Consider the following 17,063-nt stretch of genomic DNA (forward strand, 5'->3'; position numbering starts at 1 on the left):
GGAATGACCCGTGTTTGATGGCCCATTCGTGTCTTCCAGGCTCGAATCTGTCCTACTTGACGGTCTACAGCGATTATGGCGTCGATGTCTTCGATGTCAACACCATGGAATGGGTCCAAACCATATCTTTAAGAAAGGCACGTGTACTGTGTGGCTACCTTGGGAGGTCAACACTGTGATATGGTGCCGTCTCATCGTGGATTGTTATTGGCAATGACTGTAACGAACGCCTGTCTCTCGCTTCTCAGATCCGCCCCCTGAACGTGGAGGGCAGCTTGAATCTGCTGGTATCTGAGCAGCCTCGCCTTGTGTACTTCAGTAACAGCTCAACAGGTGTGCAGTCGTGCTACCTTCTCTCCCACTTTTACAAATCCATAAACATGGAGTCAGGTTTGGGTTAGGGAGGGAGGTTTGTAGCAGACACCTGAAGAATGCACCCCTCCGCAGAGGCCTCAGACCTGGCCGTGCCCGAGACGTTCGACAACAGCAGGAAGCTGATGGTGAGGACGCGCAGCAAGAGGAAGTTCCTGTTCAAAGTTCCTGAGGAGGAGAGACTTCAGCAGAGGAGGTAGCTCGCACTCGCACGCACACACACTCGCGTAGCCTTTTCGCACGTCTCCCGCAATCACGCTCGTCACGCGGTTTTGGCTTTTCCTCGCAGGGAGATGCTTAGAGACCCAGAGCTGCGGTCCAAGATGATCTCCAAGCCCACCAACTTCAACCACGTGGCCCACATGGGCCCTGGAGATGGCATGCAGGTTCTGATGGACCTGCCGCTGGTAATGTGTGCTGACCTAAGGGGCAGGGCAGATTGACATGGGGGTGGGGGGGGCGGTGGGAGCAAGGCGCTGGTTTTCTTTTAGGTGTGCACTCCGGTCACTCGCCAGCCGAGTGTTTGTGTGTGAGTGCGGAAACAAGTCAGTCGAGACTGAGTGCAGTGGTGTTGACATTGGGGCTGCTTACAGACCCCTTGCCTCCACCAGTGGCATTTAAGTACACTGTGGCTATCCTGTTGCTTTCCTATTCTTTTTTCCCTTTTCTGTTACTTCCTGTTTCCTGTCCCTTTCAGAATGGGCTGAATACTGTCTCTCTTTCTTTCTCTCTCTCTCCCTTCGGGTGACCTAGCAGAGTGAGATCCCCTCCCCTTCATCCTCTCGACACCATGCCCTGATATCTCCTCCAACCAACTTTGAGCACGTCTATCACATGAGCCCTATCTCTGCCGAAATATATCTCCAGAAAGAGCCTTCCTCACTGCACGGCCTGTCCCAGCTCTCCTCCTCTTCCTCCTCTCCTTCCACCTCCTCCTTAGGAAGGGTAGGCTAGTGTTCCCTCATTCCCCTCATCACCTCCTTGACCCTACTTCCCATTCTGGTCCACCTTTCTGTCAGTGACCTTTGCCCTCTGTCACATGGTGTACTGTAACGATTGATGAAGTTTGGTCGTTCGGTCACATCTGTCTGAAAACCTGTTCCCCAACTGGACATCTCGCCACACAGGTGTCTTCGTGCTCTGTGTATTAGGTCAAGGAGAGAAAAAAATGAAGACTTGGTCTGTCTTTGTTCCCTGTGTTATTCCATCAACAGTGTACTGAACGCAACTGCTGGTTGGTTGATTCTGATAATCTCGGTGACTTTGTAGCGGAGTCATTCACATTGACATGGTTACATCGGCACCAACCAATGAAATGAAAGTGCTGTTATGGTAATGCCCGATGGTTGTCATAGTAACACTTGTATGTGCATTCGTACATGCGTTTGTGTATTTGTCTTCGTTTTTCTGCCTCTTTGGACTGTGTCCACTCACCACGTCCCTGTCTGGCATCACAGAGTGTTGTCCCAACCTCCCAGGAGGATTCTGGGAAGGACAGGGTGCGTCCTGCCTCCAGCATCTCTCGCTCACAGAAGAATAAGACTTATACACAAACTGCCTCAGGTGAGCCCCCCCATGCGCATTCATGTTCATAGCAGGCAGTCACAGATTGAGCCTTTTCGTTCAGTCTTGTTGACTTAAGAAGCTCTCGTTCATGGTTGCTCCTCAGGGGGCGGGGACTTCAGTGGTGCTGGATTGTCCCGCCATATCTCAGACCCTGACCAGGACTTCGAAAGAGAGGTAAACGTCCACCAAGTGTTTTAGTAGATTCATCAGACACGATTCGTATTGTGATGAGAAAGACATCCTGCCATTTTAAATGGGTTTCATCGCTTGCTACACAGGTATAGTGCTTTGGCAAGTTTCAGACTGTGCATGTGAAGGAATTGAAGTCTTTAGCTTTTGTGATTAACAATAAATGTGAATGTGTAAGGTGGTGAATTGTCCAGCGTGAAAGTATTAGCTGGGGCAGTAATACAATACGAGCATGAGCTGAGGGGGTCCGCCCGGCTGGATAGAGGCAGTGAGGCGGCATCGCCTGTGTGTCGGGGGAGCAGCGGGCCGCCTCCCTGGAGAGGCTGGCAGGAAGGAGGCCAGCAAAGCAGGAGTGCAGCGCTCCAGGCAGGAAGACGCGTAACACGGGATGAGCTTCCCTGGTGGCGTTTTTGGTTCTCCTAATTAAGGCTTAAGGAGAACCGAACAAAGGGTGCTGAAGCGTGACGAGCAAATCAGATTATTTTTACTAGAAGGGAAGGGGGGGGAGGGGTTACCTCAGGAAAAGAGAGCAGCTGGAAGGAAGTGGAGGTCAGAGCTGGAAGCAGAAGATGCAGGAGACTCGGAGGGACACAGGAATGCTGTAGTTCATGTATTGTTAGCAGAGGCGGAATGCAGCAGGGCTGTCGCCACGGGGGGAAGCGAAGGGATGTGTGCACAGGGTAGGGCACGGATGCGGGGAAGTGGGGGCGGGGCTCTTGGTGTGAGCTGCGGCAGGTAGGGGTCGAAGGTCACCTGGCCTGTGTTCAGGAGCTGAAGGGAAAATGGCATCTCTAGCTACGCAGAGTACTACTGAGCAAATTATCCAGCGGAAGTCGCGCTAAGCATCTTTCTCTCCTCTGCTTGCCCCTAGCCTGACTCCGACTCCACCAAGCACTCAACCCCTTCCAACAGCTCCAACCCCAGCAGCCCCCCAAGCCCCAACTCACCCCACCGCAGTCAGCTCACTCTGGACGGGCTTGACCACACCACCTTCGACGCCTGATGCCACCTCCCAACCCCTCTACCCATATTCAACTTTTGTTGCTGCGAAGTGCCAAGAATAGATTCTCTGTTCTCTTGCTCTCTCGACTTTCAGAGGCTCTCCAGTCCAGTTTAATTTCATGTTTCCCTAACTCCTTATTCAAGATGGTCACTCGATGTTAACCTTGCCCCTCCCCCTCCGCAAATCAAGCCCAACCAAAAATTGGCGGCAATTTTTTTTCCCCCTATTTCTTTTCTCTCTGACCAGAAAACAAACTTAAAAACCAAGGGAAGCCTGAAGTCTTTTCATGTAAAAACAAAATGCTTAATTTTTTATGTCACTCTGTGAAAAGGATGTTGTTAATGTGGGACATTAATTCCCCGTAAAGGGCCTGGGTGATTTTAGCTCACTGTGCTGAAATGTCGCGGATGATTTGAGCCAGGATTGTCCTTGGTCTGTATGTGAAATGGCGCCCTCTGATGGTACATAGGGCATATATCAGCTTCAGGGTAAAATGTCCATTCTGTCAATAGATGATTACAGATATTTTTTACCCACAAGAAGTTTATTTTATTTTATTTTATTTTTTTTTTCTTATTTGATAGATTTAATATTGCTGAGATGGAGATTTGTGTGGGGATCTTTTGAGGGAGGCAAAATAAAATACTAAAGATGACACTAATGTTCAATATGTTTGTATTTCAGAAAAAGGAAAAGAGAGGCTTTTGTTTAATGTACAGTATATGTATGAAGATGTTAAGAGCATTACATGGCTGGAAGGGAGATGAGCTTTTCTCAGGAGCTGGGAGGTGGTTTCTTTGATGCGTGGCATCCCGCTTTTGATTGAACGGGGGCAGGCTGACGCAAAGCGCATGCATGATGGCCACGTCACGGTTGAGGTAATGCGGCTCCTGTGGGCATCCCAAGTCTGTAAGTGAAGCTTTTTAGTGTTTCAAGACTCGAGCCCTGACCTCTGCAGCAGTTCTACTTGTAGGTGAAACACTGCATATTAAATGACAGATGAAAATGGCTGTTAAAAACGAATAAAATCTAGCAGCGATATCTCAGAATATAGACAGGAGTTCTCATAGGAATTGCTACAGTTCATATTACTGCTGCTTATTTTAATTGATATGTAAGGAAATGCATGAAGATCCCACTTACCGGCTCCACTCTTGTTGTATTAGTCACTTAGGAACAGTGTTGAACATACATGCTAGCTCCTGTCCTCATTGCCGCCAGTTATTCCGCCTGTCCACCAGGTGGTGCTGTTTTGTGTATATTTTAATCAGTGTATTATAAATTTGAATCCAGATGTTTGTGAGTACAGACATGTAATTAAAGGCCATGGTTGGCATATCAAGTTTGTCACTCTAGTGTGCCTTCAGTGCCATTTTATAAGACTGTATGACATCAGTTCTATACTTGCATATATCTTAACATTACGGGCTAATAGTGACACTGCAAATGGTGGTGTGTTTGTTTTCTGTTTCAGAAACACTGTATCAAACTTGCACATTTCTTTTAGTTTAAGAAAACCTTGATTTTATGTAAACTTAATACCCATCACTGTAATCTGCCCAGGTTTTATCCCCCCCCCCCTCTCTGTTCAGTCTCTGAAAATGACTCCATTTGTTAAAATACTACTGATTTTTTTAAAATCACATGTTGAAACCTTTGTAATTATTGAGTTGTGATCAAGTATTTGAGCAGGCAATAAAAAAAGAGGGAGGTACCTTATCCATTGCTGTTACTGGTGTATATTTCATTTGTAACAGAGGTTCAGACCCAGTGGTCCTTAAATACCCCGCAGTGCTTTAAGTGGATAGACAGTGGACTTGGTTCACTGTTTGGGATTCCCTCTTGTTATACACCTCAATGCATGGGGGATGCACAGCCTTTCTGGACTCATACCTCAACAGAAAAATATGATGGTCTTAATCGTCCCATACCTCAACTCTCTTCACTGTTCTCTATTGCTTTCCGAATATCACCCGCCCAGAGCATCACTGCAAATAAGGTGGTAGTACTTCAGTGTTACTCTGCATGATGCAGATGAGTCTTCTGAATGTAAAAATAATTTAATAACATGAAGTAATTATGATGTATCGATTTAATTTTTATATTTCCGCAAAGCAACATTTTTAATTCTCAGGATCCAGGGCTCCCTTAAGAAAACATGATTTTGTTCGTGAAGATGTAATCTACATGTAATATTGTACTATTAAATACCAATCAAGATGAAAAGTCAGTCTGAAGTGACGAGTAATATCTCTGAAACTGGGGTACAGTATGTTTTTCAACATTTATTTGTTTTATGTGCAAATACATTGATTACATCAGATATGCTGGAATACAAACAACCAGAACCAAAAATGAAACCTGCAAATGATCAATAAAAGATATATTTACAGATGTTTTACTTTCCACTTTACACTCCGCAGTTAATTACTAGTGTGTTTATTCCGGCTAAAATATACTCTATAGGTTAATCCTTAGCTACCCATGAATTTTTTTTTAAATATAATTTTAGAATTTTGTTTTGTTTCAAAGTATGTTAGTGTTCATATCATTTCAGTTAATAAATTTAGTGAAGCTTAAAATTAAAAACCAGTCAGTTACTTACATTTACCACAAAAGAACCTATATAAAAAAACTGATACCAATAAAATAGCTTCCAAGCCTGTTATGCTTCCTATGGCTGTGGGTTTGTAATTTGCATTAATGACTGCTGCCCTCAGCTGAAAAAAACGGATGAATATATTTCAGCATTTTTGCAAGTGAAAAAACTTTACAGTTATAATTCTGATCTAGTAGCAGATATATCTATATACTTGCATACATGATAGACTATAGATATGTGAACAACGTGGGGTCTATCAGAAGGAATGGTACAATTAGCACTAGACCCTTCTATCTTCTTTTAGTAGCGTGAGCGGTCATGTTTCTGCGGCATCAAAAAACCTCATTTTCTCAGAGTGCATGCTATCTTTCAGCTTTTTGACAGCAGAAGTCGCATCTTCTCCATCAGGGCCCTCGGAGGCTGCATGGGCAGCATGTGTGACCTTCTCGGTTATAACAACAGTTCCCTTGTCATCGACCGTCATCTCTTTTATCACATGCTTTTCCACGATCTCCTTTTCTCCAGAGGATTCCTTGGCACTTTCAGCAGGCGCTTCGACAGTCCAAGGCGCGGCAGCAGTTTTCAATGACCCTTTGCCCAATGGTACGGTTCCCACGGTTTCAAACTTGGTAATAATCGTGGCATGTTCAGTCCCCGGTAGTGCTTGTATGTTTGACGTAACAATGTGTATGTCCCCTGTGTCCGTCAGGGTGTCCTGTGATGGTGACGTGACGCATACAGTGACAGGATCAGGTAACTGTGGCTCCAGGCGAATGAGTTCAGTTCTTGCCGTGGAGGTAATAACTTCACTGGGTGTTTTAACCTGTCCAACCCCCACAATGACAGATGGTTCGGAGTATTTCACTGTAACCTTCTCAGGAGATGTCTCTGATAGGCCGACCTGCTCACTTGTGATGGTGGAACTAATGTCAGCAAATGCATCCGATGATTTCACTGATGAGGTCAGACTAATGTCCTCTGCAGCATCACCATCTGTGCCCTTGTCCAGATTGTCTTTGGGAGAACTGACTGTTATCTCTGTTTCTTTGGGTGTCTTAGATGGTGAGGACATACCGAACTTAGGAAATGTAAACCAGCTGCCTTTCTCTTCCTTGACGTCTGTTTTGTGTTCATCTGTTTCCTCCTCCTGTTGAGTCTCGGGGAGCATGTCCCTCTTTTCAACCTCCGTATCAGCCGTCACAGCCTTACTCTCCTCTAAGGACTCTGAAAAACCTATCCTAGGAAACCAAAACTTAAACTTCGACTTATCTTTACCTTCTTCTTTTGTGACAGTTTGGGCTTCAGTGGACATTTCAGCAGTGGGTATTGTGGCACCGATTTCAGCATCAGCCCGGTGAAGATCTTTTTCCGTTTTCCTAACTTGGGAAACATGTTCTTTTGTAGCAGAGCTAATTTCATCTCGGGATGCTACCGATTGATCAGCTTCTTCTAATGTGGGAACGTAAAATTCAAGCTCTAGGCCCTTGAATATATCACCAAATGAAGGTAGACTAAATTTGGATGATTTTTCAGGTTCCTCAATTTTTTCAGGAGGATGACCTTTATCTGCCCCAGGGATTTCCAATGATATTTCAGCTGTGTGATGTTCAGTTTTGGCAGAACCTAAAGGTGGTTGCTTTCCTGAATGTGTGTCCCCTTTAGATTCGCTGGGACTCATATCTCGACTTCTCGGTTTCTGAAATGAGAGGCTGAAGCTAGATGTTTTCTCTTTGGAAACATCAATGGTTCTCTTGTCCACATCAACACCTTCACATGTAATTTCTGGGATTTTATCACCGGTATCCATTTTTTCAACATTTGCTTCTGCGTCACTAGGTTTTCTCTTTACTGGTGAGAAGGAAAATTTTGGCATTTTGAAAGATGGGAATTTGAATTTACTTGGGGAGGTGTGGGGGTCTGTTCTTGAACTTTCAATGTCAGGAATGTCAGAATGCACCTCTGTCTTTGCCTCAGGCACTGACATGGTCCTAGTTGGGTCCTCAAGCTCAGTATCAGGGGCCTTAACTTCAATTGCAACTTCATCTGATGGAGCCTCTACTTCAGGTACATTAATGTCGCCACTTACGTCCACACTGGCAACTTTGCCCTTTACTGCTCCAAATTTAGGAAGTTTAATACTCGGTAGCCTAAATTTGCTGGGAGAATCCCCCATGCCAGCATCTACCTTAACATCTACATCTGGTGATTTCATGTCCACTTTGGGTGCTTCCACCTCTGCATTCACCTGGGGAAGAGATATTTCTCCTTTTGGAATATCAGACTCAGAAGTCTTAACTTCTGTTTTTGATGAGCCAAACATAGGAAATGAAATCTTTGATTTCTTGATCTTTATATTCGGTCCTTTAACATCCACCTCAGGTATTTCGACTTCTCCCTCAACTGAAGGTGCCTCCAATTCAGCACTGGGTAACTGGGCCTTTAACTGTGCTTCAGGCAATGTTTTGTCAACATCTGGTTTTGAGGTACTAATTTCAAGCCCAGCTGCTTTTACTTTCGGAAATGACGTTCCAAATTTGGGCATCTTAAATTTACTTCCTTGTCCATCTACGTCTGGGCCTTCAACCTCAACACTAAGGCCTTTGACGTCAACTGAAGGTGCCTGTCCTGACACTGTCAGCTCTGCATCTAGAAGTTTCACATCCACTGATGGAACATCAGCACTGATTTTTGGAGCGTCTATGTCGATGTCTGGTTTCTTTAGTGCAACGTCAACAGAAGGTAATGTTTGGTCCCCGGATAATTTTCGACTTTTCATTTCAGGCTTGGAAAAGCCGAAAGAGGGAATTTTGATATGAGGCATTTGAAATTTTGTCTTTCCTTCTGGTTCAACAACTGGAATATCAGCTGTAGTTTCCAAAGATGGACCTTTAATGTCAGTTTCTGGCTTTGATAAAGAAACATCTGTTTCAACCTTTAGTCCTTTGAGATTTATCTCTGGTCCAGACACTTTTGGTAGGGATACATTTATATCTGGCATTGTCACTTTGGGAAGTTTAAATTTACCTTTTGTTTTATCCACTTCCAGTCCCATTCCCTCAGTCTTGGTATCAGGGGCCTTAACTTCAATTGCAACTTCACCTGATGGAGCCTTTACTTCAGGTACATTAATGTCGGCACTTATGTCCACACCTTCAGCTTTGCCTTTTGTTGCTCCAAATTTAGGAAGTTTAATACTCGGTAGCCTAAATTTGCTGGGAGAATCTCCAATGCCAGCATCTGCCTTAACATCTACATCTGGTGATTTCATGTCCACTTTGGGGCCTTTTATCTCAACACTGGCCTGGGGAAGAGATATTTCTCCTTTTGGAATATCAGACTCAGAAGTCTTAACTTCTGTTTTTGAAGAGCCAAACTTAGGAAATGAAATCTTTGATTTCTTGATCTTTACATTTGGTCCTTTAACATCCATGTCAGGTATTTCGATTTCTCCTTCAACTGAAGGTGCCTCCAATTCAGCACTGGGTAACTGGGCCTTTAACTGTGCTTCAGGCAATGTTTTGTCAACATCTGGTTTTGAGGTACTAATTTCAAGCCCAGCTGCTTTTACTTTCGGAAATGGCATTCCAAATTTGGGCATCTTAAATGTTCTTCCTTGTCCATCTACGTCTGGGCCTTCAACCTCAACACTAAGGCCTTTGACGTCAACTGAAGGTGCCTGTCCTGACATTGTCAGCTCTGCATCTAGAAGTTTCACATCCACTGATGGAACATCAGCACTGACTTTAGGAGCGTCTATGTCGATGTCTGGTTTCTTTAGTGCAACGTCAACAGAAGGTAATGTTTGGTCCCCGGATAATTTTCGACTTTTCATTTCAGGCTTGGAAAAGCCGAAAGAGGGAATTTTGATATGAGGCATTTGAAATTTTGTCTTTCCTTCTGGTTCAACAACTGGAATATCAGCTGTAGTTTCCAAAGATGGACCTTTAATGTCAGTTTCTGGCTTTGATAAAGAAACATCTGTTTCAACCTTTGGTCCTTTGAGATTTATCTCTGGTCCAGACACTTTTGGTAGGGATACATTTATATCTGGCATTGTCACTTTGGGAAGTTTAAATTTACCTTTTGTTTTATCCACTTCCAGTCCCATTCCCTCTGTATTGGTATCAGGGGCCTTAACTTCAATTGCAACTTCACCTGATGGAGCCTCTACTTCAGGTACATTAATGTCGGCACTTATGTCCACACCTTCAGCTTTGCCTTTTGTTGCTCCAAATTTAGGAAGTTTAATACTCGGTAGCCTAAATTTGCTGGGAGAATCTCCAATGCCAGCATCTGCCTTAACATCTACATCTGGTGATTTCATGTCCACTTTGGGGCCTTTTATCTCAACACTGGCCTGGGGAAGAGATATTTCTCCTTTTGGAATATCAGACTCAGAAGTCTTAACTTCTGTTTTTGAAGAGCCAAACTTAGGAAATGAAATCTTTGGTTTCTTGATCTTTATATTCGGTCCTTTAACATCCATCTCAGGTATTTCGATTTCTCCTTCAACTGAAGGTGCCTCCAATTCAGCACTGGGTAACTGGGCCTTTAACTGTGCTTCAGGCAATGTTTTGTCAACATCTGGTTTTGAGGTACTAATTTCAAGCCCAGCTGCTTTTACTTTCGGAAATGGCATTCCAAATTTGGGCATCTTAAATGTTCTTCCTTGTCCATCTACGTCTGGGCCTTCAACCTCAACACTAAGGCCTTTGACGTCAACTGAAGGTGCCTGTCCTGACATTGTTAGCTCTGCATCTAGAAGTTTCACATCCACTGATGGAACATCAGCACTGACTTTAGGAGCGTCTATGTCGATGTCTGGTTTCTTTAGTGCAACGTCAACAGAAGGTAATGTTTGGTCCCCGGATAATTTTCGACTTTTCATTTCAGGCTTGGAAAAGCCGAAAGAGGGAATTTTGATATGAGGCATTTGAAATTTTGTCTTTCCTTCTGGTTCAACAACTGGAATATCAGCTGTAGTTTCCAAAGATGAACCTTTAATGTCAGTTTCTGGCTTTGATAAAGAAACATCTGTTTCAACCTTTGGTCCTTTGAGATTTATCTCTGGTCCAGACACTTTTGGTAGGGATACATTTATATCTGGCATTGTCACTTTGGGAAGTTTAAATTTACCTTTTGTTTTATCCACTTCCAGTCCCATTCCCTCAGTCTTGGTATCAGGGGCCTTAACTTCAATTGCAACTTCACCTGATGGAGCCTCTACTTCAGGTACATTAATGTCGGCACTTATGTCCACACCTTCAGCTTTGCCTTTTGTTGCTCCAAATTTAGGAAGTTTAATACTCGGTAGCCTAAATTTGCTGGGAGAATCTCCAATGCCAGCATCTGCCTTAACATCTACATCTGGTGATTTCATGTCCACTTTGGGGCCTTTTATCTCAACACTGGCCTGGGGAAGAGATATTTCTCCTTTTGGAATATCAGACTCAGAAGTCTTAACTTCTGTTTTTGAAGAGCCAAACTTAGGAAATGAAATCTTTGGTTTCTTGATCTTTACATCCAGTCCTTTAACATCCATCTCAGGTATTTCGATTTCTCCTTCAACTGAAGGTGCCTCCAATTCAGCACTGGGTAACTGGGCCTTTAACTGTGCTTCAGGCAATGCTTTGTCAACATCTGGTTTTGAGGTACTAATTTCAAGCCCAGCTGCTTTTACTTTCGGAAATGGCATTCCAAATTTGGGCATCTTAAATGTTCTTCCTTGTCCATCTACATCTGGGCCTTCAACCTCAACACTAAGGCCTTTGACGTCAACTGAAGGTGCCTGTCCTGACACTGTCAGCTCTGCATCTAGAAGTTTCACATCCACTGATGGAACATCAGCACTGACTTTTGGAGCGTCTATGTCGATGTCTGGTTTCTTTAGTGCAACGTCAACAGAAGGTAATGTTTGGTCCCCGGATAATTTTCGACTTTTCATTTCAGGCTTGGAAAAGCCGAAAGAGGGAATTTTGATATGAGGCATTTGAAATTTTGTCTTTCCTTCTGGTTCAACAACTGGAATATCAGCTGTAGTTTCCAAAGATGGACCTTTAATGTCAGTTTCTGGCTTTGATAAAGAAACATCTGTTTCAACCTTTGGTCCTTTGAGATTTATCTCTGGTCCAGACACTTTTGGTAGGGATACATTTATATCTGGCATTGTCACTTTGGGAAGTTTAAATTTACCTTTTGTTTTATCCACTTCCAGTCCCATTCCCTCTGTATTGGTATCAGGGGCCTTAACTTCAATTGCAACTTCACCTGATGGAGCCTCTACTTCAGGTACATTAATGTAGGCACTTATGTCCACACCTTCAGCTTTGCCTTTTGTTGCTCCAAATTTAGGAAGTTTAATACTCGGTAGCCTAAATTTGCTGGGAGAATCTCCAATGCCAGCATCTGCCTTAACATCTACATCTGGTGATTTCATGTCCACTTTGGGGCCTTTTATCTCAACACTGGCCTGGGGAAGAGATATTTCTCCTTTTGGAATATCAGACTCAGAAGTCTTAACTTCTGTTTTTGAAGAGCCAAACTTAGGAAATGAAATCTTTGGTTTCTTGATCTTTACATCCAGTCCTTTAACATCCATCTCAGGTATTTCGATTTCTCCTTCAACTGAAGGTGCCTCCAATTCAGCACTGGGTAACTGAGCCTTTAACTGTGCTTCAGGCAATGCTTTGTCAACATCTGGTTTTGAGGTACTAATTTCAAGCCCAGCTGCTTTTACTTTCGGAAATGGCATTCCAAATTTGGGCATCTTAAATGTTCTTCCTTGTCCATCTACATCTGGGCCTTCAACCTCAACACTAAGGCCTTTGACGTCAACTGAAGGTGCCTGTCCTGACACTGTCAGCTCTGCATCTAGAAGTTTCACATCCACTGATGGAACATCAGCACTGACTTTTGGAGCGTCTATGTCGATGTCTGGTTTCTTTAGTGCAACGTCAACAGAAGGTAATGTTTGGTCCCCGGATAATTTTCGACTTTTCATTTCAGGCTTGGAAAAGCCGAAAGAGGGAATTTTGATATGAGGCATTTGAAATTTTGTCTTTCCTTCTGGTTCAACAACTGGAATATCAGCTGTAGTTTCCAAAGATGGACCTTTAATGTCAGTTTCTGGCTTTGATAAAGAAACATCTGTTTCAACCTTTGGTCCTTTGAGATTTATCTCTGGTCCAGACACTTTTGGTAGGGATACATTTATATCTGGCATTGTCACTTTGGGAAGTTTAAATTTACCTTTTGTTTTATCCACTTCCAGTCCCATTCCCTCTGTATTGGTATCAGGGGCCTTAACTTCAATTGCAACTTCACCTGATGGAGCCTCTACTTCAGGTACATTAATGTAGGCACTTATGTCCACACCTTCAGCTTTGCCTTTTGTTGCTCCAAATTTAGGAAGTTTAATACTCGGTAGCCTAAATTTGCTGGGAGAATCTCCAATGCCAGCATCTGCCTTAACATCTACATCTGGTGATTTCATGTCCACTTTGGGGCCTTTTATCTCAACACTGGCCTGGGGAAGAGATATTTCTCCTTTTGGAATATCAGACTCAGAAGTCTTAACTTCTGTTTTTGAAGAGCCAAACTTAGGAAATGAAATCTTTGGTTTCTTGATCTTTATATTCGGTCCTTTAACATCCATCTCAGGTATTTCGATTTCTCCTTCAACTGAAGGTGCCTCCAATTCAGCACTGGGTAACTGAGCCTTTAACTGTGCTTCAGGCAATGTTTTGTCAACATCTGGTTTTGAGGTACTAATTTCAAGCCCAGCTGCTTTTACTTTCGGAAATGACATTCCAAATTGGGGCATCTTAAATTTACTTCCTTGTCCATCTACATCTGGGCCTTCAACCTCAACACTAAGGCCTTTGACGTCAACTGAAGGTGCCTGTCCTGACACTGTCAGCTCTGCGTCTAGAAGTTTCACATCCACTGATGGAATATCAGCACTGACTTTTGGAGTGTCTATGTCGATGTCTGGTTTCTTTAGTGCAACGTCAACAGAAGGTAATGTTTGGTCCCCGGATAATTTTCGACTTTTCATTTCAGGCTTGGAAAAGCCGAAAGAGGGAATTTTGATATGAGGCATTTGAAATTTTGTCTTTCCTTCTGGTTCAACAACTGGAATATCAGCTGTAGTTTCCAAAGATGGACCTTTAATGTCAGTTTCTGGCTTTGATAAAGAAACATCTGTTTCAACCTTTGGTCCTTTGAGATTTATCTCTGGTCCAGACACTTTTGGTAGGGATACATTTATATCTGGCATTGTCACTTTGGGAAGTTTAAATTTACCTTTTGTTTTATCCACTTCCAGTCCCATTCCCTCAGTCTTGGTATCAGGGGCCTTAACTTCAATTGCAACTTCACCTGATGGAGCCTCTACTTCAGGTACATTAATGTCGGCACTTATGTCCACACCTTCAGCTTTGCCTTTTGTTGCTCCAAATTTAGGAAGTTTAATACTTGGTAAGTTGAATTTGCTGGGAGAATCTCCAATGCCAGCATCTGCCTTAACATCTACATCTGGTGATTTCATGTCCACTTTGGGGCCTTTTATCTCAACACTGGCCTGGGGAAGAGATATTTCTCCTTTTGGAATATCAGACTCAGAAGTCTTAACTTCTGTTTTTGAAGAGCCAAACTTAGGAAATGAAATCTTTGATTTCTTGATCTTTACATTCGGTCCTTTAACATCCATCTCAGGTATTTCGACTTCTCCCTCAACTGAAGGTGCCTGTCCTGACACTGTCAGCTCTGCGTCTAGAAGTTTCACATCCACTGATGGAACATCAGCACTGACTTTAGGAGCGTCTATGTCGATGTCTGGTTTCTTTAGTGCAACGTCAACAGAAGGTAATGTTTGGTCCCCGGATAATTTTCGACTTTTCATTTCAGGCTTGGAAAAGCCGAAAGAGGGAATTTTGATATGAGGCATTTGAAATTTTGTCTTTCCTTCTGGTTCAACAACTGGAATATCAGCTGTAGTTTCCAAAGATGGACCTTTAATGTCAGTTTCTGGTTTTGATAAAGAAACATCTGTTTCAACCTTTGGTCCTTTGAGATTTATCTCTGGTCCAGACACTTTTGGTAGGGATACATTTATATCTGGCATTGTCACTTTGGGAAGTTTAAATTTACCTTTTGTTTTATCCACTTCCAGTCCCATTCCCTCAGTCTTGGTATCAGGGGCCTTAACTTCAATTGCAACTTCACCTGATGGAGCCTCTACTTCAGGTACATTAATGTCGGCACTTATGTCCACACCTTCAGCTTTGCCTTTTGTTGCTCCAAATTTAGGAAGTTTAATACTTGGTAAGTTGAATTTGCTGGGAGAATCTCCAATGCCAGCATCTGCCTTAACATCTACATCTGGTGATTTCATGTCCACTTTGGGGCCTTTTATCTCAACACTGGCCTGGGGAAGAGATATTTCTCCTTTTGGAATATCAGACTCAGAAGTCTTAACTTCTGTTTTTGAAGAGCCAAACTTAGGAAATGCAATCTTTGGTTTCTTGATCTTTACATCCAGTCCTTTAACATCCATCTCAGGTATTTCGATTTCTCCTTCAACTGAAGGTGCCTCCAATTCAGCACTGGGTAACTGGGCCTTTAACTGTGCTTCAGGCAATGTTTTGTCAACATCTGGTTTTGAGGTACTAATTTCAAGCCCAGCTGCTTTTACTTTCGGAAATGACGTTCCAAATTGGGGCATCTTAAATTTACTTCCTTGTCTGTCTACGTCTGGGCCTTCAACCTCAACACTTGGACCTTTGACGTCAACTGAAGGTGCCTGTCCTGACACTGTCAGCTCTGCGTCTAGAAGTTTCACATCCACTGATGGAACATCAGCACTGACTTTCGGAGCCTCCACGTCAATGTCTGGTTTCTTTAGCAAAACATCAACAGAAGGTAATGTTTTGTCCCCGAATAATTTGTGGCCTTTCAGTTCAGGCTTGGAAATCCCAATAGCAGGCATTTTGATATGGGGCATTTGAAATTTTATCTTTCCTTCTGGTTCAAGAACTGGAATATCAGCTGTAGTTTCCAAAGATGGACCTTTAATGTCAGTTTCTGATTTTGATACAGAAACATCCGTTTCAAGCTTTGGTCCTTTGAGATTTATATCTGGTCCAGACACTTTTGGTAGGGATACATTTATATCTGGCATTGTCACTTTGGGAAGTTTAAATTTACCTTTTCTTTTGTCAACTTCCAGTCCCATTCCCTCAGTCTTGGTATCAGGGGCCTTAACTTCAATCGCAACTTTATCTGATGGAACCTCAACTTCAGGTACATTAATGTCAGCACTTACATCCACACCTTCAACTTTGCCTTTTGTTGCTCCAAATTTAGGAAGTTTAATACTTGGTAAGTTGAATTTGCTGGGAGAATCTCCAATGCCAGCATCTGCCTTAACATCTACATCTGGTAATTTCATGTCCACTTTGGGGCCTTTTATCTCAACACTGGCCTGGGGAAGAGATATTTCTCCTTTTGGAATATCAGACTCAGAAGTCTTAACTTCTGTTTTTGAAGAGCCAAACTTAGGAAATGAAATCTTTGATTTCTTGATCTTTACATTCGGTCCTTTAACATCCATCTCAGGTATTTCGACTTCTCCCTCAACTGAAGGTGCCTCCAATTCAGCACTGGGTAACTGGGCCTTTAACTGTGCTTCAGGCAATGTTTTGTCAACATCTGGTTTTGAGGTACTAATTTCAAGCCCAGCTGCTTTTACTTTCGGAAATGACGTTCCAAATTGGGGCATCTTAAATTTACTTCCTTGTCCATCTACGTCTGGGCCTTCAACCTCAACACTAAGGCCTTTGACGTCAACTGAAGGTGCCTGTCCTGACACTGTCAGCTCTGCGTCTAGAAGTTTCACATCCACTGATGGAACATCAGCACTGACTTTCGGAGCCTCCACGTCAATGTCTGGTTTCTTTAGCAAAACATCAACAGAAGGTAATGTTTGGTCCCCGAATAATTTGTGGCCTTTCAGTTCAGGCTTGGAAATCCCAATAGCAGGCATTTTGATATGAGGCATTTGAAATTTTATCTTTCCTTCTGGTTCAAGAACTGGAATATCAGCTGTAGTTTCCAAAGATGGACCTTTAATGTCAGTTTCTGGCTTTGGTAAAGAAACATCTGTTTCAACCTTTGGTCCTTTGAGATTTATCTCTGGTCCAGACACTTTTGGTAGGGATACATTTATATCTGGCATTGTCACTTTGGGAAGTTTAAATTTACCTTTTGTTTTATCCACTTCCAGTCCCATTCCCTCAGTCTTGGTATCAGGGGCCTTAACTTTCATTGCTG

The 17,063-nt window shown here is 43.1% G+C and overlaps 2 protein-coding genes across 5 annotated transcripts in view; one reads left to right on the forward strand and one right to left on the reverse strand.

The window, feature by feature from the left end:
- cdc42bpb (CDC42 binding protein kinase beta (DMPK-like)) overlaps positions 1–4,849 on the forward strand; it is a 46,440-nt gene extending 41,591 nt beyond the window's left edge. For 2 of the 4 annotated variants that reach the window (XM_048974065.1, XM_048974067.1), the window contains exons 30-37: positions 40–137; positions 249–333; positions 448–568; positions 662–779; positions 1,126–1,317; positions 1,830–1,935; positions 2,042–2,112; positions 2,999–4,849. In XM_048974065.1, coding sequence (XP_048830022.1) covers positions 40–137; positions 249–333; positions 448–568; positions 662–779; positions 1,126–1,317; positions 1,830–1,935; positions 2,042–2,112; positions 2,999–3,130 — 923 coding nt within the window. In that variant the 3' untranslated portion in view covers positions 3,131–4,849. The remainder of the gene's footprint in view (positions 1–39; positions 138–248; positions 334–447; positions 569–661; positions 780–1,125; positions 1,318–1,829; positions 1,936–2,041; positions 2,113–2,998) is intronic. The other 2 variants (XM_048974066.1, XM_048974068.1) reach the window with 2 other exon arrangements.
- A 546-nt stretch (positions 4,850–5,395) lies between these two features.
- On the reverse strand, positions 5,396–17,063 carry LOC125707132 (neuroblast differentiation-associated protein AHNAK-like). The gene is made up of 2 exons (XM_048974069.1): positions 16,903–17,063; positions 5,396–8,664 (listed from the first exon to the last, which is right to left on the reverse strand). The coding sequence occupies exons 1-2, from the start codon at positions 17,056–17,058 to the stop codon at positions 6,049–6,051; spliced, it is 2,772 nt and encodes a 923-aa protein (XP_048830026.1). The 5' UTR covers positions 17,059–17,063; the 3' UTR covers positions 5,396–6,048.

Source organism: Brienomyrus brachyistius, chromosome 14 (assembly GCF_023856365.1).
Source record: "Brienomyrus brachyistius isolate T26 chromosome 14, BBRACH_0.4, whole genome shotgun sequence".
Classification (NCBI taxonomy): domain Eukaryota; kingdom Metazoa; phylum Chordata; class Actinopteri; order Osteoglossiformes; family Mormyridae; genus Brienomyrus; species Brienomyrus brachyistius.

Coding starts and splice junctions, on each gene's coding strand:
- LOC125707132 (XM_048974069.1), bottom strand. CDS start 17,058: ATGAAAGTTAAGGCCCCTGATACCAAGACTGAGGGAATGGGACTGGAA. Junction 8,665..16,902: donor TAAATCTCAAAGGACCAAAG/GTTGAAACAGAT, acceptor AAAGGACTAAAG/GTTGAAACAGATGTTTCTTT.